The 27,263-nt window shown below is 43.6% G+C and overlaps 1 protein-coding gene across 1 annotated transcript; it reads left to right on the top strand.

Moving 5' to 3' along the window:
• Positions 1 to 3,860: 3,860 nt before the first annotated feature.
• LOC101406398 (signal-regulatory protein beta-1-like) lies at positions 3,861 to 26,137 on the top strand. Its single transcript, XM_087445492.1, has 6 exons — positions 3,861 to 3,957; positions 12,888 to 13,241; positions 14,924 to 15,244; positions 15,827 to 16,156; positions 21,562 to 21,670; positions 22,304 to 26,137. Exons 1-5 carry the CDS (start codon positions 3,885 to 3,887, stop codon positions 21,666 to 21,668), a joined length of 1,185 nt encoding a protein of 394 aa, XP_087301618.1. The 5' UTR covers positions 3,861 to 3,884; the 3' UTR covers positions 21,669 to 21,670; positions 22,304 to 26,137.
• The last annotated feature ends 1,126 nt before the right edge of the window (positions 26,138 to 27,263 follow it).

Below are 27,263 nucleotides of genomic sequence, written 5' to 3'. Positions count from 1 at the left end.
GGTGGCAGAATCTGCAACAGGAGAGTTGGGGGCAGGCCATAGTCCTTAGGGAGGGAGGTCAGGGACACCGTCATGGGCTGGCAAGAGGAGTCCAGAGCACACCCACAAAGTGATGATCCAGCCTCAAGAAAAGGTAGTGAACACTCTTATTTTCTCCAACTGTCTCTTGGAATTCTCAGAGGTTTCCAACTCTCACGCATTGTGTAGTTCCCTGGAGTTTGAAGGTTTTTAAATGAAGTTCATTGGGACAGTGGAGGTGGGGGTCCAAGTTATGGAGGTGGGATGAAGGTCAAAATTTTGAGACCCAAACTCTGGAGTCCCCCCATAAGATGTTTTCATACGATATATCTTCAGAATTAATAAGGAAAGTATTATTAAAATCAACCACTAAAGCCTATCTGAGGGCGTTGGGGTGCTACTAGTGGCAAAGATGAATGTGGGTGTGGGAGAGAGTTCAGAAGTCAGAAAGAGGTGTTGGGGTGTAATGATAGGGTCTTCATTTCTGATCTGCGCCATGAACGCAGGCCAATCAGAGTGTCTGCAACATAGTAGGTGCTCGATAAATATTTGTGGAATTAATACATGAATGAATGAATGAGTGAATGAATGCCTGTTTCTCCCTACAGCTCCTGCATGCCCTGTGATGCATTGCCTCCTGTCCTCCCCAAGGGGCTCAAGGGGGGAGAAGCTGCCGCAAGGACCTGGAGGTTACCCAAGAGCCCTGCCCTTGACTCTACGATCCCCACCTCCACCATGGACATGCTCCCTCCACACACCCTCCTGATGCTCCTTCTCTGATATTTGCAGCGGAGTCAGGGATGGACTTTGGTCATGGGGGCTCGGGGTGTCTGGCCCCATGCATTGAGCTTCAAGCTGGCCCTGCCTCCACCCAAAGAGAATCAAGCACGTCAAGAGAATACATCTCCATCCTGCCCCTGATCATGAACAACCCTTGATTTTCAGAGCAGTTTGTACTTTTATCCAGAGATTTCGAAGTATGATTTCCTTTTAACACATATGTATCTTGAAATCACTAAGTTGAAGAAGCATTTTTCTATTCTGAAATATATAAAGAATAATATAAAAAATATCCATGGACCTACCATCCTACCTTTGTAAAATATTAACATTTTGCTATTATGTTTTTTTGTTCCTCGTTTTTTTTGGTGAGGAGGATTAGCCCTGAGCTAACATGTGTTGCCAATCTTCCTCTTTTTGCTGAGGAATACTGGCCCTGGGCTAACATCTGTGCCCATTTTCCTCTACTGTATATGGGATGCCACCACAGCCTGGCTTTGATAAGCCGTGTGTTGGTCTGCGCTTAGGATTCCAACAGGCAAACCCCGGGCCACCGATAGGGAGTGCACGAACTTAGCCACTATGCCACCGGGCTGGCTCCTTCTGTTCCTTTTAAAAATACTGCCCTGAGTTTGGTGTTTATCATTCTCAAGCAGGATTTTATACTTTAACAACATATGTATAAACCTTCAAGCAATATGTAATATTATTGCATGTTTTAAATGTTATATAATTGCTGTTATACTATATGCAGTATTCTGGAACTTTATGTCAATTTTTATGCTTAACACAGTTTGTGGGATTATTCAGGTTGATACATGTAGCTCCACTTTATTACTTTTCCACTGCTCTATAGGTTTCTATTGTGAGAATATGCCACAATCTACCAATTCTTCTCATGATGGATATTGAGGGTTTATCTAAAGTTCTGTTAAGACAACTTTGCAACAAACATTCTTACCTTTGTTTCTTTGGGCACATATAGGAGATTTCCTCTTGGTCCTCTAACGTGGTCTGCAAAGCAGCAGTGTTGGCATCATTTGGGAGTTTTTGTTGCAAAAAAAGTTTGCAATTTTTGATCAAGTTTTGCTCTTTCCATTTATGCCTTTGATCTAGTGAGATTTTTCTGCTGTGTGTGTGTGTGTGAGTGTGTGAGCGTGTGTCTGTGTGTTATAGGTGGTAGAGATCTTATTTTTTTCTTCCACAATGATAAACTATCCAGCATTGACTGATCTGCACTGCCACCTGTGCCATATATCAAGTTTCCATAAATCTGTGGTTCTTTTCATGAGGTCTTTGTTCCATTGCGCTTCGTGGCTATCTCCCTGTCAAAACGACACGCTGTTAATTAGAATTGCTTTAACATAAGTTTTCATACCTCTTTGGGGCAAAGCTTCCCACCTCTTCTGGTTGATCAAAACTGTTGTGGCTCTTCTTGGTCCAAATGCATTTTTGAATCACTTTGTTGAGTTTTATGAAAAACTCTTTTAGAATTATTATTTGAGTGCGTTGAATTTATATATTAATTCAGGTAAACTAACAGATTTCCACTATTGAGTTTTCCCATTCATGGACATGATATACCTCTATTTATTTAGGTTTTCTTTTATGACTTGCAATTTACAATTTTGCAGGTTTTTTCCCCCTATAATGATCTTATGCATCCCTAATTAGAGCTATCTTTAATGCTTTCTGATTTATGGAATCTTTAAAATTATTATTATTGTTTTCCGTGGTTTTTGACTATTGTATAGGATTATAATTGAGTTTTGAACATCAATTTCCATCCAGCAAGCTTATAAAACTCTCTTATTAATGCTAATAGTATGAAGATTCTCTTTATGTGTAACTCTGATAACATAAATCTAATAATCTAAAATTAGTTTCTCCATTTATCAGAGTTACATACTCACACGGTTTAAGAGTCAAATATTTCTACAGGTTCTAATATGAAAACTGGAGTCTCCCTAACCTCCCATCACTTCCACCTCCCAGGGGCAAACATTTGCAACTCCTTAACTGATTATTTTAGATTTTACTGCCATATTGCATAGAGCACACTCATATTGCTACTTCTTGATTTCTGAGTCTTAGACATTATTTATTGAATTCATACTATGGAAGGTGAGGATATGATATCGTGTTACTCCTGACCTCATGCCTCACATGCATACTTTCTATTCCCCTTGCCCTAATATAATTATACTATAATTTTGGATAACTTAGTAGTCAGTGTCTATGTTATAATGACTATGAGATTGTTGTTTATGCTGAATCCTGTAACATTCCCACCTTTTGCTTATGCTGGTCCTCTCATGTGTGTGTCTATGTAACCACCACCATATCAGGATCAGAACAATTCCATGACCACAAAGGTCTGCTTTGTGCTGGCCCTTTAGAGTGACACCCATCCCCACCATACCAAACCTCTGGCAAATGTCAATGTGTTCTCTATGTCTATAACTTCAAGAATGTTATATAAGCAGAATCATACAATATGTGACATTTTGAGATTGATTCTGTGCATTCCACAAAATGACTTCAAGAAACTTACAAGCTGAGTGGTATTTCCTTGTATGGATGCAGCACAGTTGTTTAACCATTCACTTGTTATTGAGCATTTTGGATGTTTCCCATTTCTTGCTATTACAAAGAAAGCTACTATAAATATTCATGCCTGGGTTTTTGTGTGGACATCAGTTTTCATTTCTCTGAAATAAATGCCTGGGAGTGTAATTGCTGGTCATATAACGCACTTCCCCTCCTGAAAGAAGTCAGGAAATGATTCCTTTTGTTGACAGGAGGAAGCATTATTTCTGCTAGGCCTGTCCATGTCTCTCTGAAAACATAAGTTGAGTAACTCCTCAACTGTAGCTGCCTTCTCTTCCTGATTCCTATTTCACAATCTAGAAGCAGGAACTGTCTAGAATCTAGAAGCAGGTTGCTGTCACAGCCATGTCACCCCGTCATAGGCGCTTCCTCTTATATCACGGGGGGCGGGCCTTCCCTCCTCTCCACAGAGCACAGAAGTCACCGTTCTTCCCAGCACACACACGGGGACAGAGCAGGCTCCTCAGTCCTCCAGGATGCCCATCCCTGCCTCCCGGCCCCGCCCCCCTCCTCCTTGCCTGCTGCTGACTCTACTGCTGGGACTCACAGGTGAGCACTCCCTGGGGTAGAAGCCCCTCCTTCTGTCTGGGGACATTTAGGGCCTCCAGGTAAACACCGGTGCACCACCCAGAGCTACCAGAGATGGCCCAGGAGTGGGCTTTATCTGAGAGCATGAAATCAGGGATCTGAACGTTTTCTCTGTGGGTCCATCACCTGCAGCTGATCACCAAATGCATCGAAACAGATGGTGCTTAAAACAGCAACAAAGACAACTTTGTGTATATTAACTCGTCTAATCCTCACAGCAACCTGTGTGATAGCTAGGACCATTATCCCCAATTTATAGATGTGGATACTGAGGCAGAGAGAGTAACTTGCCCAGTGTCACCTACCTAAGGCAGTGGAGCTGCCGGGATTCAAGTTCAGGCCAACCAGCTCCAGAGTTCATTCCTTTACCATGCTTTGCTGCTCAGCTTCTCAGTGGAGGCCGATTGCAGAAAAATCAGAAAGTACAGAGAAGCAAACAGAAGAATTGTCATCACCATCGTGCCACTGAGAGATCACCAGAGTTCCACTTCTGCTGTGTGTACTCGCAAATTTTGTTAATGATGTGTTGGGTGGTTCCTTGTGCCAATTATTTTTACTCAGCTCTTAATATGTATTATAATTTCATCAAATCTTCAGAACAACTTTGTATACATGCTAGGCCAAACTTTTATATCTATTTGTGAATGCATGTATTTATGTGTGTGTGCATGTGTATCAGTTGGTGTGAGAAAGTGTACACACACACACATAACAGAGGCACACACACACACACAGGACTTTTGAAAAGACTTTCGTTATTGTTTTCTTCAAATCATTTTCAGTCTACATGAAATGCACATTGAACAGATGTTTAATTTTCCCTGTCTCTCAGCCAACATCTCTCCTTTCTACTTCTCTAAATTTACCCCTTACCCTCCTCAAACTCTTAAGAGAAGCAAACTTCTCTGTTTTGTGTGTTACTATCCTGGAGTTCCACTTCCACGCTGGACAGAGGTGAGGAGGAGAGAAGGGGATGAAGATACAGAGACTCCTGCCCATATGATCTGTATCTGTAATTATAGCCATATCCGTATCTGTATCCGTACCCATATCTGTGTCTCTGTCATCTAACGTCAGCTGAAGCCTCCCTCCCTCAGGAAATCTAATGAGTAATAACTTCAATGTCTTGAACACTCACCATGTCCACACACTGTTGGAAATGCCTACGGCTGTTTTATCAAGAGATCATTATATCCAAGGTAGATAATCTTGTCACCTCTACCTTACAGATAAGAAAACGGGAGCATGGAGAGGTTCAGGGTCACTCAGTGGTCAATGGTAGAGCTATGATTTGAACTCAGAACAAATTCTAGAGCTCACAGATTTAACCATTACCTGACTTCCATCCCATGAGATTTCTGCAGCTTCTGCCACTGGGTGTGGGGAAGGGTGGGTGTGGGGAATAGAGTTTGTGGTTTTCTTCTCCTGGGCTTTTCTGCTTCCTGCATGTATGCAATTTGCTTTTGTTTTTCACCAAGTCGTCTGCGTGGGAAACTCAGTTTCTGAAAAATTTCCGTAGGGATTACCCACTTAAAACACACTTCACGGTCCCTGGCAGGTGTCACACTGGGCAGTTTACACATCATACAAATATTTATTGGACACCTACTATGTGACAGGAGCTTATGTAGGAACTTGGGGTACATTGGTGAATAAAAGAGACAAAGTAGTTGTCCTCATGAAGCTTATAACCTAACGGGGAAATGACAGTAAACAATAGACACAATAAATGAGTAAAGAACGTGTTGTAATGGAAAGCGATAAGTGATAAGGAAGGAATTAAAGTATAGGTGGATAAGAGAATTGGGAGACTCGGTAGGTGGGATATATTTTAAACAGGGTAGTCTGGATGGGCTTCACTGAGAAGGGAAATTTGAGCAAATAGAAAAAGAAGGTGGAAAGCACCCGGGTAATCTGGGGGAAGAGCCCTTCTGACAGGAAACAGCGTGTGCAAAGGCCGTAGAATAGGATCTTCCTGCTGTGTTCAAGGATTTGGGCTTTTGCTCTGAGTGACATGTCTGCCATTGCAAGGTTTTGAAGAGAGAAGTAACATGATCTGACATGAGTTTTAAATTATTCTAGCATTTGGTTGAGAGTAGACTAAACAGGACATAAATAAAAGCAACTAGAGCCTGTAAGAGGTCGCTGCCTTCCTGCAAACAAGAAGTGGCTCAGGCCAGGACAATAGCTAGTAGACACAGGAGAAAGAGGCCTGATTTTGGATGCATGCTGGAATGGAGCCAACAGGATTTCCTGATGCATTGGATTGGGGTGAGAGGGACAGACTCCTAGGATTTGGGGCCTGAACATCTGGAAGAGTAAGTGTGCCTCAGCTGAGACACAGAGGGCTGTGGGGGAAATTCAGGAGTTCACTTTGGGTCATGTTAACTGTAGATGTTTATTTCCATCCAAGGAACACGTCCAGTGGGCAGTTGACATACAAGTCCAGAGTTCAGGGGAAATGCCTGGGCCAGAGAAGTAAATACAAGAATTATAGATACACGGATGGCAGATGGATCTCGACCCTCTGCTCCCTCTTCTCTCTTCCCTCCTCTATTCCTTCCATTTCTCCCTCCAAGATTCATTCGTATTTCTCCCCATTTTTTTTCTTAGCAGTTCCCATCTTCTTCTCCAGACTTAAAAACCCAAACCACCTGATGTTCTGGGCGCACCAAAGGACCTACCCTGGAGTAGCATGTGCTTCCTTAGGAGGCAGGTTTGGTTATAAACAGTGCTAAGTGGGTGGGGGTCACAAGCTCACACTCTGCAAAGGTAAAGCACATTTTTCTCCCTGAGGAGTAGACAAGAAATAGAAAAGAACACAGGATTTATCTGTGGCACCACAACAGCCTGCTCCTCTGATTTATATCCCTGCCACCAGAACCCAGGCCTGTTTTTTAGGACACTTAAGATAAGCAGGAATGATTTTCTAATTCTCTCCGTGTCCAGAAACTGGCTAGTCCCTGAGGCAGTGAAATGGAACTGGAAAGTGTTGCAGCTGCAGTTCAGTGATTGGCCCAAAGGTGACTCGCGTCCCTTCAACTCGTAACTCATTGTCCAAACACAGTCAACCACCCACAATTCTTTCAAAACACAAGTTTGAAGTCTGCTGTTTCCATGCTTGCTCCCACGGCTCTATCTCTCCATTCAAGTGCAGGTTTCTCAAAAATATCAGCCTTTGGGACCACACATTTTGTCCTTTTCCTTGAGCCATTTAGTCCAATTCAGAAGCTCTTCATGGGGCGATCACCTTGTGTTAGTACATATTTTTGATTGTGGCAAAATACACGTAACCTAAAATTTATCATTTTAACCATTTTTAAGGATACAATTCAACGGCATTAAGTACATTCACAACGTTGTGAAACAGTCACCACCATACATTTCCAGAACTTTTTCAACACCCTAAGCAGAAACTCTGTTCCTGTTAAACAGCAAGTCCCCTTTCCTCCTTCCCTCCAGTGTCTAACCTCTGTTCTACTTTTTGTTACTATGAATTTGCCTATTCTAGGTGCTTCATGTAAGTGGGATCATATATTTGTCCTTTCGCATCTGGCTTATTTCACTTAGTGTATTATTTTCAAGTTTCATCCATGTTAGAGGTTGTATCAAAATGTCATTGATGTTTAGGTCTGAATAACATTCCATAATATTTGTACACCACATTTTGTTTATCCATTCATCTCTTGGTGGAAATTTGAGTTGTTTCTACTACCTTTTGGCTATTGTGAATAATGCTGCTATGGACATTGATGTATGTGTGTCTGAGTCCCAGCTTTTAATATTTTGGGGTATATACCTAAGAGTGGAATTGTTGTGATCATATGGTAAATTTTATGTTTAACTTTTTAAGTAACCACCACTGTTTTCCACAGTGGCTGCACCATTTTATATTCCTACCAGCAATGCACAAGAGTTTCAACTTCTCCACGTTTTTGCCAACACTTATTTTCTGTTTTTTATTTTTTTTTGTCAACTTTTATTTTTATTTTTATTTTTTTTAAATTTTTTGTTTATTACAGTAACATTGGTTTATAACATTGTAAAGGTTTCAGGTGTACATCATTGTACTTCTATTTCTGCATAGATTACATCATGTTCACCAAAATACTAATTACAACCCATCACCACACACATGTACCGAATTATCCCTTTCACCCTCCTCCCTCCCCTCTTCCCCTCTGGTAACCACCAATCCAATCTCTGTCCCTATGTGTTTGTTTATTGTTGTTATTATCTACTACTTAATGAAGGAAATCATACGGTATTTGACCTTCTCCCTCTGACTTATTTCACTTTGCATTATACCCTCAATGTCCTTCAACAAATGGTGTTGGGAAAACTGGATAGCCACATGCAAAATAATGAAAGTAGACCCTTACCTTACACCATACACAAAAATTAACTCTAAATGGATTAAAGACTTGAATGTAAGACCTGAAACTATGAAACTTCTAGAAGAAAACATAGGCAGTACGCTCTTCGACATCGGTCTTAGCAACATTTTTTCAAACACCACGTCTCACCGGGCAAGAGAAACAATAGAAAAAATAAACAAATGGGACTACATCAAACTAAAAAGCTTTTATTTTGTTTTAGATGATAGGCATCCTAAGCAATGTGGAGGAGTATCTCATAGTGGTTTTGATTTGTATTTTTCTAATGACTAGTGTTGTTGGGCATCTTTTCTTGTGTTTACTGACCATTTGTATATCTTCCTTGGGAAAATGTCTTTCAAGTCCTCTGTCCATTTTTAATTGGGTTTTCTGTTAATTTGTTGTTGAATTGTAGGAGTTCTTCATATATTGTGCATATCAATCCCTTATGAGATACATGCTTTGCAAATACTTTCTCCCATTCTGTGAGTTGTCTTTTCATTCTCTTGGTAGTATCCTCTGGTACAAAAACTTGTCCAAAAGTTTTTAATTTTGATGAAGTCCAATTAACATATTTTTTCTTTTCTTGTCTGTACTTTTGGTGTCATATCCAAAAAATCATTGCCAAATCCAATGTCATGAAGACTTTTACCTGTGGTTTTTTTCTCAGAATTTTATAGTTTTAGCTCTTACATACAGGCCTGTATCTATTTTGAGTTCATTTGTGTATATGGTATAAAGTAAAGGTCCAACGTCATTCTTTTGCGTGTGGATATCCAGTTTTCCCAGTATCATTTGTTGAAAACACTGTCTTTTCCCCACTGAATGGCCTTGGCACCCTTGTTGAAACATCACTCGACCATGTACCTGAGGGTTTATTTCTAGGCTCTCTATTCTATTCCATGGTTTATATATCTGTAATGTCAGTACCAAACTACTTTGATTATTGTAGATTTGTACGAACTTCTTAAATCAGGAAGTGTGAGTCCTCTAACTGTGTTCTTCATTTTCAAGACTGGTTATTTGGGGTCCCTTTGGATTTCATATGAATTTTAGAATGCTTTTCTCTATTTCCTCAAAAAATATTTCTGCCATTGAGTTTTTGTTTTTCTGATTTTGTGAGGAGGCCTAGCCCTGAGCTAACATCCGATGCCGATCCTCCTCTTTTTTCTGAGGAAGATTGGCCCTGGGCTAACATCCATGCCCATATTCCTCTACTTTATATGGGACCCTGCCACAGCATGGCTTGACAAGCAGTGCATTGGTGCGCGCCCGGGATCCGATTCTGTGAACCCCGGGCCGCCGAAGTGGAGCGCGTGCACTTACCTGCTGGGCCACCAGGCAGGCCCCCCTGCCATTGAGATTTTGACAGAGATTGTATTTTTTTGTTTTTACCGAAGTAACATTGGTTGGTAACATTGTATAAATTTCAGGCATACATCATTATACTTCTATTTCTGCACTGATTACATCATGTTCACCACCCAAATACTAATTGCAGTCCATCACCACACACATGTGCATAATCATCCCTTTCGGCCCCCTCCCTCCTGTCCTCCCCTCTGGTAACCACCAATCCAAACAACGATTGTATTGAATCTGTAGATTGCTTTAGGTAGTACTCAGTATTTGTCTTAACAATATGAAGTCTTCCAACCCATGAACATGGGATGTTTTTCCCTTTATTTATGTCTTCTTTAATTTCTTTCAGCAATGTTTTGTACTTTTCAGTGTACAGTCTTTCCTCTCCATGGTTCAATTTACTCCTAAGTATTTTCTACTTTTTGATGCTATTGTAAATGCAATTGTTTGCTTGATTCCCTTTCTGGATTGTTCATCACTAGTGTATAGAAATGCAACTGATTTTTACCTGTTGATTTTGTATCCTGCAAATTTGCTTAATTTGTTTATTAGTTCTAACAGGTGTGTGTGTGTGACCTTTAGTGTTGCTATATAAAATCATGTCATGTGCAAACAGAGGTGGTTTTACTTCTTCCTTTCTATTTTGAATGCCTTTTATTTATTTTTCTTGCCTGATTGCTTTTGCTAGAACTTCTAGTATTGTGTTGAATACAAATGCTAAAAGTGAGCATCTTTTTCTTGTTCTTGATTTTCAGGGGAAAAACTTTCAGACTTTCTCCATTTCTGAGTACAATGTTAGCTGTGGGTTTTTCATATATGACTTTATGATTTTGTAGAAGTTTCCATCTATTCCTTGTTTATTGATTGTTTTTATCATGAAAAAATTTGGCTTTTTTCAAATGCTTTTCTACATTGAATAAAATGATCATGTGGCTTTTGTTTTTCATTCTGTTAATGTGATAGATTACATGGTTTGAATTTCACATGTTGAACCATTCTTGTATCCCAGGAATAAATCCTACTTTGTCATGGTGTGAAATTTGTTAACTATGCTGTTGAATTTGGTTTGCTAGTATGTTGTTGAGGATTGTTGCATCAGTTTTTGTGAGAGATATTGGTCTGTGTTTTCTTCTAGTGCATTTGTCTGGCTTTGGTATTAGGATAATGCTGGCCTTCAAATGAGTCTCAGAATGACTCTGGATAAGATATGAAGACTTCCGTTGTCTTCAACTTTTTGGACGAATTTGCAGAAGATTAGTGTTAGTTCTTCCTTACACGTTTGGTAGAATTCACCAATGATGTCTGGTGCTCCTGGGTTTTTCTTTGTTGGGAGATTTTTGATTATTTATTAATCTCCTTCCTCGTTATAGGTCTATTCAGATTTTCTATTTCTTCGTGATGCAGTCTTGGTAAGTTGTGTATTTCTAGGGATTTGTCCACTTCATCTAGGTTATCCAATTTACTGGTGTAAACTTGTTCATAGTAGTGTTTTATCATCTCTTTTATCTCTGCAAAATTTTAGTAGTGTTCTTTAATTTCTGATTTTAGTTATTTGGGTCTTCTCTCTGTTTTTCTTAGTCAATCTAGCCACAGATTTGTCAATTGTGTTGATCTTTTTGAAGAACCTCTCTTGGTTTTGTTGATTTTCTCTGTTGTTTTTCTATTTACATTTTAGTTATCTCTGCACTAATCTTTATTATATTCTTCTTTTTGCTAGCTTTGAGTTTATTTTTCTCTTCTTTGTCTAATGTCTTAAGGTATATAGTTATTAACTTATGATATTTTGGTATGTTGTATTATTCTTTTCATTTGTCTCAAGGTATTCTCTAATTTCTCTTGTGGTTTCTTCCTTGACTATTGATTTTTTAAGAGTGTGTTGCTTGATTTCTTTGTATTTGTGGATATTCCATTTCTCCTTCTCTTAATTGAGTCTAGTTTTATTTTTCAGACTGTTTCACCAGTGGACTGCTTGAATAGTCCTTCATCCAGATTCCAATAAGTTGCCTTATTCTACCTGTGTGTCAATGCCATATACACAGATTTTTGTTATGGAAACTGGTTTCTGAAAGTCAGAAGAGATCTGTGTGGTAGGCAGAACAATGGCCCCCCAAAGTGATCCTTTTCCTAATACTCAGCACGTGTGAATATTTTACCTTTCCTGGCACTTTTTTTAGATTTTGCAGAAGTGATTAAGTTAAGACTGTTGATATGGGGAGATTATCCTAGATTATCAAGGTGAGCCCAATGATATCATAAGGGTCCTCAGAAGAAGGAGGCAGGAAAGTCAAAGGTAGAGAAGTACAAGTGATAATGGAAGCACGAGGTTGGAGTGATAGGAAGACTGGAACCATGAGAAAAGGAATGTGGGCAGCCACTGGGACTTAGAAGGCAACGAAGAGAGCCTCCAGAAGAAATGCGGCTTGGCTGACACCTTGATTTTATCCCAGCAACACCAATTGTGGACTTCTGACCTCCAGAACTGTAAGATAAAAATTTCTATTGTTTTAAGCCACTAAGTTTTTGGTAATTCATTACAGCAGGATTAGGACACTAATGCCACATGATTATGCTATGGATAAAAAAAAATCCCAGGTACTTGAAAGAACGTTTTCCTTCTTAATTAAACTATATATTCATTCTGTGTTGGGAGCTCTGCCCATCAGTGTCACTCAAGTATCCAGGTTGATGGAGCAGACCCTTCCTGAGCATGTGGATCTCTGCATAAGAGGGAAGTTGATGCATAGAGGTTCTTGTAGTTAAATGCATATCCACTACATTCCTTCATCACTCTTGCTCACAACTCATGGTCCCAAAACCTCTCATGGTCCTACCCAATGCAAAGGTCCAGAAATTCTACACGCTTTGAGGCCAGAAAGTGGACAGCCAGAAATCTTTGGCAAAGCATGAAACCCCCAGAGAGGGCACAGGCACTCAAACCCACTCTCTGCCACATCTCTTAACCTCTCTGTGCCTCAGTTCCCCATTTGTACTAGGGTCTCACATTGCAGGCTTCTTGTGAAGGTATGCAACGTGCTGAGCTCAAGGCCTGCTTGTGCTGTGCACTCGGTCAGTGAAAGCTGTTGTTGATAAACACTTGAGAAAAGCTACAAGATCACATAGGGGTGAATAAATAATGGATTTGTTTTCCTCCAGGAGCAGCAGGTGAGGAGCTGCAGGTGATTCAGCCTGAGAAGTCAGTGTCTGTTGCAGTTGGAGAGACGGCCACTCTGCCCTGCATCCTGACCTCCCTGCTCCCTGTGGGGACCGTCAAGTGGTTCAGGGGGACAGGGCCAGGCCGGGAGTTAATCTACAGTTTCAAAGGAGGCCACTTCCCCCGAGTAACAAATGTTGCAGACACCACAAAGAGAAACAACACGGACTTTTCCATCCGCATCAGTAACATCACCCCAGCAGACACTGGTATCTACTACTGTGTGAAGTTCCAGAAAGGGAGCCCTGATGCCGTGGAGTTTAAGTCTGGACCAGGCACCCAGCTCACCGTGAGTGGTGAGTACAGCGTGGGCCTCCTTTGTCCCCTGGTGTGTGACAGCAAGTCAATAATAACGCCCTCCATTCTTTGAGCAACAGCAAGAATCAGGTGTGGCAGTGGGTGCTTACGTTCATGATCTGATTTCACCCCCTTCCACAGATCAGGGAAGTTGAGGCCTGGAGAGGTCGTGCTAGTTGCTCAAGGGCCCACAGCTGGTAAATGGTGGTAAATGTCTGAACCCTCATCTGCCTGGCTCTACAGCCCTTGCCTTTTCCATCCCGTCCAGCCCTTTGTTCCAGGGAGGAGGGAACTGAAAGTCTGAGTGACTCGCCCAGTCACAGGGCCAGACCTCGCCCCTGCCCCCAGAGAGTGCCCCTCAATGTGGCCGAGTCTTCCTTTACTCAGCACTTACTGAGCACCTACTGTATGCCAGGCTCTGCTCTGGGTGCTGTGGAAGCAGCAGTGGACACAGCAGGCAAAGGCTCTTCTCCCAGGAAGCTCACGTCCTCTTCCCTTCCTGTGAGGAGAAATCCAGGCAGGGCAGGGAGGGAGAACGTGTGTTTCTTCATCTCATCCTCAGAAACATCACACTGAGAGGAATCACTAAGAGGCCCAGAGTCTCTGTTTACTCTGACAGCCCGGCTGGAGGAGACACACAGAGATTGGGTGTTTGCTGTGTGTCCAGAAAACCCTTGTGTGATGCAAGGACGAACTCACACAGTCACTGAAGGCTCCCGGCAGAGCTGGGCCATCTCAGAATGTCCCTCACCCAGGGAAGAGGTTCCTCATGTAGGTGATTTAGGGGTTCCCCGTTGAGGCAGCAAAGATGCTTACTTAGGATTTTCTGCCAGAGGACCAGGATACTGAATCCTGAAAAGTAGTGCACGAAGGACCTTTAGGCCCATCCAGCCCCATGCTCCATGTACAGATGGGGAGCTGGGCTACGTGCCCAAGGTCACATGGCCAGTGAGTGAGGGTATCATTCCAGAACCCAGATCTGATTCCAGACAGGCTCCTTCCTGCCTCAACCTTGGACACTCCTTCCCTGAAAGAGCCTAGCCCATCATTTGTGCTGGATAAAAGCTTGTTACATCAAACCATTGAACAGAGAGCCAGCATTTCTCCTTTTCATCAGTTTCCCAAAGGTTCAGAAGCCCCTTGCATTCAGACCCTGAGGCCTGAGGAGATTGGGAACCTCTCCACACCTTCAACCGCATCATCCCCATTCAAGCGTTCCATATCAGCACCAAGAGCTGCGCGTTGTTTCCACAGCTGCCTAACATCCATCATATGGAGACAGGACCCTTCATTCTACAGTCTTCCATTGATGGATACAAAGTTGTTCCTAACCTTGGGATATTAGACCAGCGCTGCACCACTCTACTCAAGTGGGAGATGCCCACTGGAGGTGGCATTGCTACGTCAGTGCGTGTGTGTATTTTAATTTGTTGGATATTGACAAATTTCCCTCCTAGACAGGGTAGAAATTGAGTATCCCGAAAACCGTGCCCCTTCCTCAGAGTTCACCTCTGGGAAACTGTGTGTCCTCCTCTGTAAGGTGAGCATGATGACCCGCCCTCCCAGCACTATTAGAAGGATTAAAAAATAATATGTTGAAGGTTCTTAACAGTGTCACTCGCCTATAGTAAGTGATGATAATCATGATCATGTTTATTTTTTATAAATGATCCTTTTGTAGCCAAACCCTCTCCCCCCATGGTATCGGGCCCCACGGCGAGGGCCGCACTTGACCAGAGAGTGAGCTTCACCTGCGAGTCCCACGGCTTCTCCCCCAGAAACATCACCCTGAAGTGGTTCAAAAATGGGAATGAGCTCCCAGCCTCCCAGACGAACATGGACCCAGAGGGAGATGGCGTTTCCTACAGCGTCTCCAGCACAGCCAAGGTGGTGCTGGCCCCAGGGGACGTTCGCTCCCAGGTCATCTGCGAGGTGGCCCACGTCACGCTGCAGGGGGGCCCTCCGCTTCGTGGGACGGCCAACTTGTCTGAGACCATCCGAGGTAGATGCCCCTCAGCCCAGCCCAAGCCCACACCTGCCCCCAAGGCCCCAAGCCCGCTCCTCCCCCTGCCGTTGGCTTGAGGCCTGAATTTCCTGGAATCTAATTCCTGACTGTCCTTCCGCATCACCAGGCACCTGGATGTGTGGGTCACTCACCTGTTCTAATGGTAGCTGCCAGGTGAACACCTGCCATGTGCCGAGCTCTGTGCTAGGTCGTGTAGTCTACTTTACCCATAGCAGCTCCAGTTACTGAGCACCTACTCTAAGCCCAGAGCCTACCTGCTTGGTGATTTCATTTATTTTGCTACAGTTACTATGCTCCCACTGTATGCCAGGGCTGTGCTTGTTGATTTCACTCATTATGACCCTAATAGGAGCTACCAGTCCCTGAGCACCTACTGTGTGCCTGGCACTGTGGTTTGTGATCTATTCATATGCAGAGAGTACCCTCAGTGTTTGAGTGCCTGTTGCACGCCTAGCACTGTCCTGGTGATTCCCATCTGTGATGGGAGCTAAGTTACGGAGCCCTCCTCTTGATCTGTCTGTTGCATAAGGTCAGAGCTTCTGTCCTGTGCTGTTTCAGTTCCACCCACCTTGGAGGTTTCCCAACAGCCCACGGCAGGGAACCTGGTGAACGTCACCTGCCAGGCAAACAAGTTCTACCCCCGGCACCTAAAGCTGACCTGGTTGGAGAATGCAAACGTGTCCCGAACAGAAATGGCCTCAACACTCATAGAGAACAAGGATGGGACCTTTAACTGGATGAGCTGGCTCCTGGTGAACTCTTGTGCCCACAGGGAGGATGTGGTGCTCACCTGCCAGGTGGAGCATGACGGGCAGCCGGCGGTCACCAAACACCATACCCTGGAGGCCTCTGCCCACCAGAAGGAGCGGGACACAGGTGGAACACCTGGTGAGGCTTCGACTCCAACTGAGCTGGCTCTTTTAAAATTTTATCCTTTTTAGATATTAAAATTAGTCATTAATGCATATTATAGAATAATCTAGAAGTTTATAAATATAAAGCACAACTTGGAAGTGAGCTCCCCTCTCCCAAGTCAAACACTCCAAGAGTCACCACTGGTAAGAGTTTGGTGCATATCTTTATAGATCTGTTGACTTAAATATATGTTAAAGAAAGAAGAAGGGAAGGAAGGAGATCATCCTGTTCATAGCATCCGCCTCTTGCTTTCTCTACCTAACAATGATTATGTCACCATCCACATCAACCCACCTCCCTCTTCCTTGTTCTTTGAACCTCTGCCTAGTCTCTATTCCTTCCTAACAATGACTATGTTCACCATCCACGTCAGCCCATCTCTCTCCTCCTTGCTCTCTCTAACCTCTGCCTAGTCTCTATTCCATCCTGGACTTTTCTATCCACATCAGTAATGTCACCCAACAGACACCTGCACCTGCTAACTACTCTGAAATTCTCAGAAGGGAGCCCTGAGTACGTGAGGTTTGAGTTTAGACCAGACACCTGGGTGACCCTGAGTGGTCACAACAGGAGCCTCCTTTGTTCCTTGATTTCTGACAATGGACCAGCAATAATCACAACCACTCATTGCACATTTACTATATGCAAATTCCAGTTCCTCTGTGATCTCTTTTCCTGCTTCAACTACCCTGTGTGTTTGGAGTGTTACCGATGAGACTTGAGGAGCAATGGTGAGTTATGTTTTGAAGACTTTTTGCTGTTAGACCACGTGATTGGGCTAAATTAATCAAGGTAAATCTGAGTCCCTGAGGAAAGGGACCACCAGCCTGTACAGGAAAAACATGCTAATTAGAGACACATTCCTCCTCTGCTGGACATTGTGCCAGGGACCTACAAAGTCCCCCTTTCTGTGAACAAAATATGTCTCATTTCTCTCTCATGTAACATCAGAAGAGAATACAGTCAGGTTTCCAGGAGTCCAGAAGAACTTTCAAAGGCCCATGTTCCTTCCATCTGCCCTGCGGTGTTGTCCTCATCTGCTGGGTCAACCCTGGGACACCAAATGTCCATGACCCTGTCTGCTGGAAGAGTAAAAATGGGAAAATGAAGACAACTTCCCTTAAAACAAGAGACAAACAGAAGCTGCATAACTGTGTCCACTAATAACTTGGTCAAGTATGCACATCCAGGTGCAAATGGAGTCCACGATTGTGTAGTCTGTGATTAAGGACATTGGTTTTCTACAAAACCAATACCATTACACACTTAATAAAAATAACAATAATTCCCAAATACCTTCTAAAATGGAGTATACATTTACATTTTCCCAAATTTCTTTTATAGCTGTTTTTTTGCACCAAAGTGGTTTTAATTCATCCATAAATGCTTGGTAGAATATTCCTGTGCAACCAACATGGTGTCAAGAATTCTTTTTCATGAATATTTAAATTATGAGTTCAATTTCCATAATAGTTTAGGGCTATTCAAATTATTCATTTCATATAGAGTAAATTGTGGCAGATTATGCTTTTTGAGGAATTTGGTCCATTTTCTCTAAGTTCTCAAATCTATCTGTAGCATTGCTCACAATCTCCCCTTATTATCCGCCTGACATCTGCAGGGTCTGTAGTGATATCCCCTCTTTCATTCCTGATTTTGGAAATGTGTCATTCCTCCTTTTTTTATTGTCAGTCTTGCTAGAAGTTTTTCAATGTTATTGATCTTTCCAACGAACCTGCGTTTTGTTGCAGGGATTTTTCTCTATTGTTTCTCTGTTTTCAATTTCATTGGTTTTTCTCCTCTTTTCTGTACTATTTCTATCCTTCCTTCTGCTTTGGGTTTATTTTGCTCCTCTTTTTCTAGTTTCCTGAGGCAGGAGCTCAGATGATTGGTTTTATGCTTCTCTTTTCTCTAATGCCATCCTGGTCTCCTCCTGTGCTGGGCAGTCAGGAGAGGGGAATCTTGACCCCTGGCCGCTGTGTTCTCCCTCCAGTCCTCAGGGCCCAGCCAGTCTGCTTCCTCGTCCTCCTGTCAGCGTCCTCCTGTGCTTGTACCTCGCGTTGTTTCTAGGGGTCAGATTGCACTGAAAGGGGAGAGCGGGGAGAGATGGGTCCACACCATCCTGTCTGGACCAGCCTGGGTTTGCTCCTCAGTCTCCATCTCCCCCCGGGCTCAGACCAGGGCTGTTACTTCTGGGTGCTCTCAGTGTGCCTGACCGAGCACCCTCGCTAGTGTACTGAGTCTGGAAATGGTTTTTGGGTTGTCCAGGTTGGCAGGTTGGAGCAAAGTGCAAGATGCCTCTGTGACCCTGCTGCAGCAGGATGTCCAGCCTGCCCCAGGCGTCTGAGGGCTCCAGCCACTGCAGTCCTGGGTCCAGTGGGTCTAGCTTGAGGATGCACGTCTTTGTGTTCATTTTAATGATATCTCGGTGTTTTACAATATTCCTGGCTTAATGGCCCTCTCTTCTCTCAGTACAGCATAATCCAGGTGTGTTAATGGAGTTTGGGTTGGTTGGTTGGTTTTGACAGTGAGACAAATGTTCTGGGGCCTCTCAGTTTTTTGGTTCTCTTTTTCTTTCAGGATCTTAAATTTCCCTACTCCCTGTTTCCTTTTTCTCTTCACCACTCAATTGCCAAACAGCACTTGTTCCTTCTTTTCTGCCTTTTTGCCTCAGAAGTTATGCACTTTAAACTGAGCCCATCCCTTTTGCCACATCGGTCCTTTTAAATGTCCCAGCCTCCTTGTATTAGGTTCCTATTGCTGCTGTAAAAAATTACCACACTTTCTGTGGCTTTAAACAACACAATTTTATTACCTTACAGCTCTAGAGGTCAGAGGTCCACAGTGGGTGTCAGGCCTGCGATCCTTCTGGAAACTCTAGGGGACAATCCGTGTCCTTGTCTTTTCCAGCTCCTAGAGGCTGCCCACATTCCTTGGCTAAGGGCCCCACCTCACTTTCACCTCTGACTCTGTCCTCATGTCTCCTTCTCTGATTCTCCTGCCTCCTTCTTTCGCTTACAAGGCTCTTTGTGATTACACAGGCTCCATTCAGATAACCCAAGATAATGTCTCCATCTTGAGATCCTTAATTTCATCACCAAGGCTAGTGTCTTTTGCCATTTAAGTAACATGTTCAAAGATTCTGAGGAGTCTGTGCCAACCCATTTCAATTAGGCATACTTTGAAACCCCTTCTGTTCTCCAACCTGCAAGACAGATACTTTTTCAGTAGTCTCAAATTTAATGTGGATTTACTATTGATGGTGGGATTTCTAAATAATTATCAGGTTCACCTTCCAGCTCCCCTGGTCACTTTTCCTGGTGACTGGGTGAGGCTGGGATGGCAGCCTTGTGAGAGATGGTGCACTAGGGTTTGGTGATTTTTCTCTTTGATTCAGTTATTTCGCAGTTTTAGCATTTTCTATTCAACTAATACTGGGAGCCAGTTTTGTGTTGTATTTACTTTCTTTGTTTTGTGTTTTCTTGTGGTTGGAGAGGTCATTTTTGGAGACAAGGAGCTGTGTTGCTGCCATTGTCCTCGGCACCCAGAAGTCACTGAAGATTCCTGAGTGTTTTGGCCCATGTGTCCCTGTCCCACATCTGAGGGTCCCGTACGTCCCCATCAGGGCCCTATTCTGGCAGACAGGCCCACTGCAGTTGAGAATTCAACCTCCTCTGTAGCTCTGCCCATATAACGATGTCCTGGGCCCATCCTCAGTTCTTCTGCCTTCTGGGTCTGGGGGATAAGACTCTGCAATGATGCTAGGAAGTCCTCTGGCTTTCACACTTGACCTTTCACTTGTGATTAATCTCTCTTACTTTTCTTACTCTCTTACTTTGGTCTTTCTCTGAAGGTTCGATGCCCCAACAACAGCCATCTAATTCCACAGTCCTTATAATTACCATTTCCCAACTCAATTTCAAATGCCGGACACCAATGTGTTCTCTTGCTCTGGTTACACATTCCAAGTTCACCACTGGTGAAGTTTGAACACTTGCTCCACTAGGAGAAGTAAGGGCCTCCCCTGTTCCACCTCCCGGCAGTGCTGGGGTCCTGTTGGTCAGCCAGTCCAGTGATCCAATTCCAAATTTGCATTTCCAGACCACTCCCAGATGAACTTCCATAGGTCAGTTATGCTCAGAAGCAGACTCTGAAATGGACATGAGAATTTGGAAGCTTATCGTGGAGTGCGGCCAGGGTCAACATGCCTGTGGGGGTGAGAGCAGGACGGGGACAGGGAGCTGGTGACCTTCAATCCAGGCACAACACAGACTCGTGCTCTCATAGAGCTGTGGAGCCAGGGTGGTCTTTCAGAGCTGTTTTCAGTGGAGGGGAGAGGGCTGAGCCCCTGCACTCCAGTTCAGCCAGTCCTCTGATGCGAGTTGCCCACAGCAGGAGGTGCAAACTTGAACAACACAGCTCTCTTCACCTGAGAGAAAGTCCCAGAGAGCTGCTCAATGAGAACTGTCATCCTCCAGGACCCCAGGAGCAAAAGAGGGTGAGGTCTCCTCTCCTTCCTTAAGGATAAATTCATTTATAAAAAACTATTTTAATATATTTATTTATTTAGTTTTAAAAGCAAAAACTGCTCATTGTAAAAACGCAAAGAACTCAAATGTACTTCCTCAGATACAATGTTCTGAGGCTAACAGAAAGATTTTAGCGTACACTCGCCCTGGGGTCAAGGTGGGGAGATGCTGTTTGAAGCCCCTCCAAGCATGAGACCCCATTTCCTAGACTCACCAGGCTGTTCTCCAGACAGCAGGTCTCATGAGGTCAGGTCACCCTGTGGGCTCCCTCAGCTCCTGACAACATGGCGTCATCCAACTTCGCCCCTGCTGTGAACGAGGGCAGCCTTGCATCTCTCCCACTGACTTTGAACCTGTCCTCACTCTACTTGCATGCTATGTGGGCATTCATTCCTATGACTCTGAGAGTTTGGACATGTCTTGGTCCAAGAGGCAAGGTCTCTGGGTCATTCTGCAGACAGCAATGATGGATTTCCCTAGGATCGAATCCCACTAATTTTGAGAGCCTCCCTAAAGTCTCTGAGCCTCAGTTTCCTCATCAGAATGAGGATAATAATACCTGCTCCATAGAGGTATGAGGATCAAGTAAGTAAACCAGGCACCACACTTACAGGTCACTGAGTACCCATTCTCTACCCTTCCCTCCAGGTGGACAATCCAGGCAGCCTGAGAGTAGGAAGAGTGAGAATGAGGAACATCTTAACCCTAATTTCTGCCTCAAGGTTGAGCACAGGGCAGGATGCAGATTCAAAAGCTTCAGAATGTTGATGGCCCAGGTAGCCTCAGATGGAGTAAGTGGAGGCTCCTGTGTGGCCCCTCTAATGGGTTCACCTATCCCTTGATTTTCAGGTGAAGAGCTGTCTATTCTATCTCTGGTAGTCCTTGTCCTAAGCACAAAGCTGCTGCTGGCCATTGGTGTCTCTGCCATCTACGTCCACAGGAAGTGGAGGTCCTGACTGTAAGTTGTGGGGCAGGGAGGGCAGGACAAGCTCTGTCCCATAAGGGGCAACATCAGTAACAGAGACCATCCAAAGGTCACACAGGGTCAGGGCCCACATGGAGTTAAGAGAAGGTGACACACTTCCCTCAATATGCTCAGGGGTATTGTGGATCCCTCTCAGAGGTTCTCCATCCCAGGAACTGTGTGGGGTCCTGCAGGAGGAGGGCTGGATCAAGGGTTTTCAAAGGGTATGCACAGAGTCCTATGGGTTCTGTGGAGGAAGTGGGCAGAAGGGGGCTGGATGAGAGTCAGCCGAGTGGGAGGTTCCCTTGCAGACCACCTCTGGATTATTTGAACGCTCAGGCTCCATGGGGCTAAAGGAACCCACATTTTAGAGTAATGCTGAGAAGTCCTTGATGCTGCTCTGAGGGCTGTACCTGCTCTGACCCTCTGAGTGACAGAGTGGAAGGGATGGGGAGGGGATCAGGACTTGGAGAGGAAGGCTGAGGTGGCAGAGTCCTATCACAGGATCAACCTGTCATCTCACGACAGTCATCTCAGGGAGAGAACAGCACTGGGAACATAGGAGGCACACAGGGAACATTTCTGTAATGATGAGCAGATAATTAAATGTGGATATGTTTCCCACAGCTCCTTACTTCCTTCCCTGCTGTGTGCCACCCCAAATCTCTGCTGCTCCCTTCACTCTGTGAGGGGCACAGCCTCAGAGAAGGATCCTACCAGAAGCTTCCATGACTCTGTTACAAGAGCTTCCCCTCCCCAGACTCCTGGCTGCTCACACATTCCTGCTGCTCCTTCTCCCAGTCCTTGATGCCCCCAGAGCTGGGTCCTCATACATGGTCCTGAGCAGGGCACATGGGACCTAGCTCTGGGGACTGACTGCTGACATCTACCTAGAAGGTGAGAAACCAGTCAAATCTACACACATTAGGATATCTCTCATCGATTGCCTTGGGACTTGGCCATGAACTACACACTCATCTTCATGCATCAAGAGTTATTCTGTCTTCTGGATTCCTGTCTACCTCCAACTCCCCAGCCTTGTTGAGTTGCTGTATTGACTCTTGAGTACAAATGAACTCCTATTCTGATTTTAAGAAGAAAAATTGTTCTCCTTCCTCTTTGCCTAAATGTCCTGCTCCTCAAACCCAGAAAGAAGTTTCTCCTAATCTCCCTGTTATGAAAGCACTAGTTCTTCTATTATCTTGCATCCTTCTCAATCCTGTTGCTCATGGTACACATGCTGTCAGCCCAAAAGCCTTGGGTCATCTTTGATTTCTCTTTCTCTTATATCCCATATTTAGTTCTGCCTTCAACATGCTTATGTTCAACGGTGAGATGGCCAATGTTTAACAATTGATTCTCCAATATAAAAAAAACAAAGCCTAATTTGTAGTGCCTGCACATTTCTGTGGTGTAAACACTCGTAATGTGGCCAGTTTTAAGCTACCAACAGTTTAACAGCCAACTTGCAAAATTCCTGAAAATGTAGCAGTCAGCTCTCATGAGCCTGTCCAAGTCTTTCCTGCACGGCACTGAGTTATATCCATAATCTGCACACTTCTCACACCCACCACTACTCCCTGGTCCCAGCCACTATCATCTCTTCCTGGACCATTGCTAGAGTCTCTAATTGGCTTTTCTGTTTAAACCACCGTGGTTCTTTGGAAATGGAAGTCAAATCCTATCACTCTGCTTCTTCCCGCAACATATCTGCATAGTTCACTCTCTCCCTTCTTTCAAGTCTCTGTTCAAATGTCACTCTATAAAGGCACCTTCCATAAACCACCCTACATAGAGTATACCTCTCTCACCTGGCATTCCACCTCCTCTTGACCTGATTAATTTGTTTCCTCAGCACTTATTGTCACCCGACATACTAAATATAGGAAGTGCTCACTTTGCATGGTAGTGCAGGAGTGTAACAGTGAGTGTGCAAACTGAAACCATGGAAGGTGATCTCAATAATCAGTGAGATTAATAATGATTGTGCTGTGACCTTTAAAATTATTTTCAAAACGTTGGAAACTGTCTGGTTTTTTTTGTGTGTGTGTGAGGAGATCAGCCCTGTGCTAACATCTGCCAATCCTCTTCTTTTTTTTGCTGAGGAAGACTGGCCCTGGGCTAACATCTGTGCCCATCTTCCTCCACTTTATATGGAACGCCGCCACAGCATGGCTTGCCAAGCACTGTGTCGGTGCACGCCTGGGATCGGAACTGGCGAACCCCAGGCCGCCACAGTGGAGAGCACACACTTAACCGCTTGTGCCACCAGGCCGGCTCCTGTCAGTTTTAAATGTAGAGGAAAAAGAAAAAATAGAAAAACTAATATTTACTTAGTATACTGTCACTTCAAGATTAGAAACATTGAGAATTAAAGCGTTTTATTTCTTAGTAAAAACTTATCAAGGGCAGTTTGAATAGTGTTTGCCGTCTTCTTATTGCATATTTTATGATACAGATCAAGCATATTTTCTATGGCTTGGTGAATCATCATACTCCTTTCTAAATTTCGAACAGCTCCCAACATTTTTATCCCTTGTGCTCTGAATGTTGTGAAATCTTAACAAAACTTCATTTAATTTGAAGTGTTTGCTGGTGTCACTGCCTCTGGGACATTTTCTCCCTTTTCCTCACCACCACTTTCCTCTCTTATGTGGTAGGTTTGCCATCACTCAGTTCCTCTAGCTGCACATCTGGAATATTTCTAACAGCACCAGTGTCAACATCCCCACTCAGCTGTTTCTTCTATGACTCCACTTACATTCTATTTGAATTTCACTTCCAGCTTTATCACTTTTCGTTTCTCCATTGCACTTTCATCTCTGTTGCCCATTCCCTTTTGCAATAACTCACTTTTGTAAAATGTCATGTGGGTTCATCACTGGGAAATAATGAGACAACACAACTACATGCTTTGCTGTCTGTGCATAAACTGAGTAACAAAGTCACAGTGATCAATCACTTCAGACTTTGAAAGAAGTCACGTGATTGGTTACTGATCATAACGAGTATCTGTCAGTTACATGGTGATTTGTGAACTGAAGCAGAGTGAGCGACAAAGTTTGTACTTATGCAATTGCTCACAGTAAATTTACTGTGGTCACTGGAATTTGAATCCTGTGACAGGGACTGGTGTTATTTAACTGAGCTGTGCTAACTGAAATTCATGCATATCGGCACCATGCAAAGTGAACCCTGCCTGTGTTGTGTGTCTCTTCCTCAAATAGGATGACAGTTCTAACAGAGAAGGGACTATCTGCATCCTCAGATGTCAGAACAGTGACTGCTGTATAGTACATCATCACATTTTTAAAAAAATAAATGAATGAATACTTCATTGAGGATATTCGTTTCTACTAGATGTTGGGTTTCAAAATAAAGTTTCTCTTCATTTGACTATCTGATTTTTCTCTTCTGAAGCTCTTTTGTTAAAGACTACCCTCCCTTCTTTGTGTTTAAAAAGTCCCGTCAAAAATTCAACATCATCTTGGGGGCGGCCTGGTGGCATAGTGGTTAAGTTCAGGTGCTCCACTTAGGCAGCCTGGGGTTCACAGATTCAGATCCCAGGCATGGACCTATGCACCCCTTATCAAGCCATGCTGTGGCAAGCTCCCCACATATAAAGTAGAGGAAGATGGGCACAGATGTTAGCTCCAGGGTAATCTTCCTCAGCAAAAAGAGGAAGATTGGCATCAGATGTTAGCTCAGGGCTAATCTTCCTCACCAAAAAAATAAATAAACAAACAAAATTCAACATCATCTAGAAAACAAGGAAGTACCAGATAAAAACAAACCACCTTGATGGGAGTACATCAAAGTGATGCAGGAACAAATGAAAGAGCTCTCAAAGGCCAAAGACAGAACAATTTGAGAAAGAAAATAAAATTGGATTATGCAATGGTCTGAATGTTTCTGTCACCCTGAAATTCACGTTAGAATCCTAAATCCCAATGTGATCATGTCAGAAGGTAAGGCTTTTGGAAGGTGATTAGAACATGATGGCTTCATCCTCATCAATTGGCCTAGTGCTCTTATAAAAGAGACCCCACAGGGATTCCTAGCCCCTTACACCTTGTGAGGACACCATGAGAAATCTGTGAGCAGAGGAGGGCCCTCACCCATCCATGCTGACGTCTTGATTTTGGACTTCTAGCCTCCAGCACTGAGAGATATAAATTTCTACTGTTTAGAGCATTTTGTTACAGCACCCCAGCTAAAACAAAATATGGATAAACTATGCACTTTGTTTAATAATAATGTGCCAATATAGGTTCATTGATTGAAGCAAATGTACCACACTAATATAAGATGTTAATAGTAGGGGGACCTGTGTGCAGCAGTACATGGAACTCTCTGTATTGTCATCTCACTTTTTCTAAATCTAAATCTAAAATTGCTAAATCTAAATCTAAAATTCCTAAAAAGAATAAATCTATTAAAAAAGCCAACATCTTCTCTTCAGCTGGATCTCTGCTTCTTGCACCCTCTAGGGGAACAACACAAGGAATGTGTGGTGGGGAGACTTCTATGTTAATATACCCAAGTTTCATCTCACTTCCCAGGTCTGAGCTTCCTTCTCTTCCTTCCTCGGTCCTCTGCCAGAGCTCACCCCAGACCCAGGAACTCAGATCCCAGAGGAAGATGCTTCTCAGTCCCCCATGATATTCGTCTTAAACGTCTCCAATTAGTATAGCCCAGGTCAGTCCAAGTGAGGTCAAAGAACTTTGGATAGCTGGGTGAGATGAAGTAGCTTTGAGGATCTAACAGTGGGGGAGTTAATACCTGTCCTGAGTCCAAGGATTCCCAAGTGCAAGACGTTCTGAAGAAGCTGGTGGATGCTGTGATGTACCAGCCTGGAGAAGACGGCCCTCAGCTGTCATCCCTCTTTGGAATTAACTCAGCTGAGGAGAGCCTCCTTGCCCAAGGTCATGCCTGATAACATGCCACATCCAATGACTCATCAACATGATGATATAAAGGCCAAGCCCACTCACTCCAGCTCAGAACATGCTGAAGAAACATTCTAGCACCAGAACTCCATGGGAGGAAAGCTGAGATCTTCATTGCGGCTTCATTGCAGCTCAACTTCTCCTTCCACCCAATCCTGCTTCCTTCTCCTGCCTTCCACAGATATTCATCTTAAATGTACTCGCTGAAAAACGATTTGCTTGTTAGTCTTCATCTCAGAGTCTGTTTCCCAGGGAATCCAACCTGGGACAAAGAGGCTGTGTTGAGTCCTGGAAGAAGTGGATATCCCTTGGTTTCTAAGGGCCAACCAGGCAGGGAAGGAGGGATTGTTTACAGTACCATATATCATAGACAATATGGTCTTACTATAATAAGACAGATGAGAATCCACAAGTGTTCTGCAAGAAAGGAGTATAATCAGATCTGTGTTGTCAAAGACCCCTCTGGGTGAAGTAGGAGGTAGAGATTACAGGAGACAAGAGAAGATGGAGGTAGCATAGTTAAGGGACAATTATTTTCATTCAGGCAAGTGATGATGATGGAGATGGACAAATAGATTCAAGAGGTATTATGGAGGTAAACCCAACAGGGTCTGGTAGTAGATAGATATGGGTGGATG

This window comes from Ceratotherium simum, chromosome 21, assembly GCF_057802395.1.
Source record: "Ceratotherium simum simum isolate JZ-2026a chromosome 21, ASM5780239v1, whole genome shotgun sequence".
In the NCBI taxonomy this organism is placed as follows: domain Eukaryota; kingdom Metazoa; phylum Chordata; class Mammalia; order Perissodactyla; family Rhinocerotidae; genus Ceratotherium; species Ceratotherium simum.
Note: the sequence above shows the minus strand (reverse complement) of the source record. Positions and strands in the feature narration are given on the sequence as shown.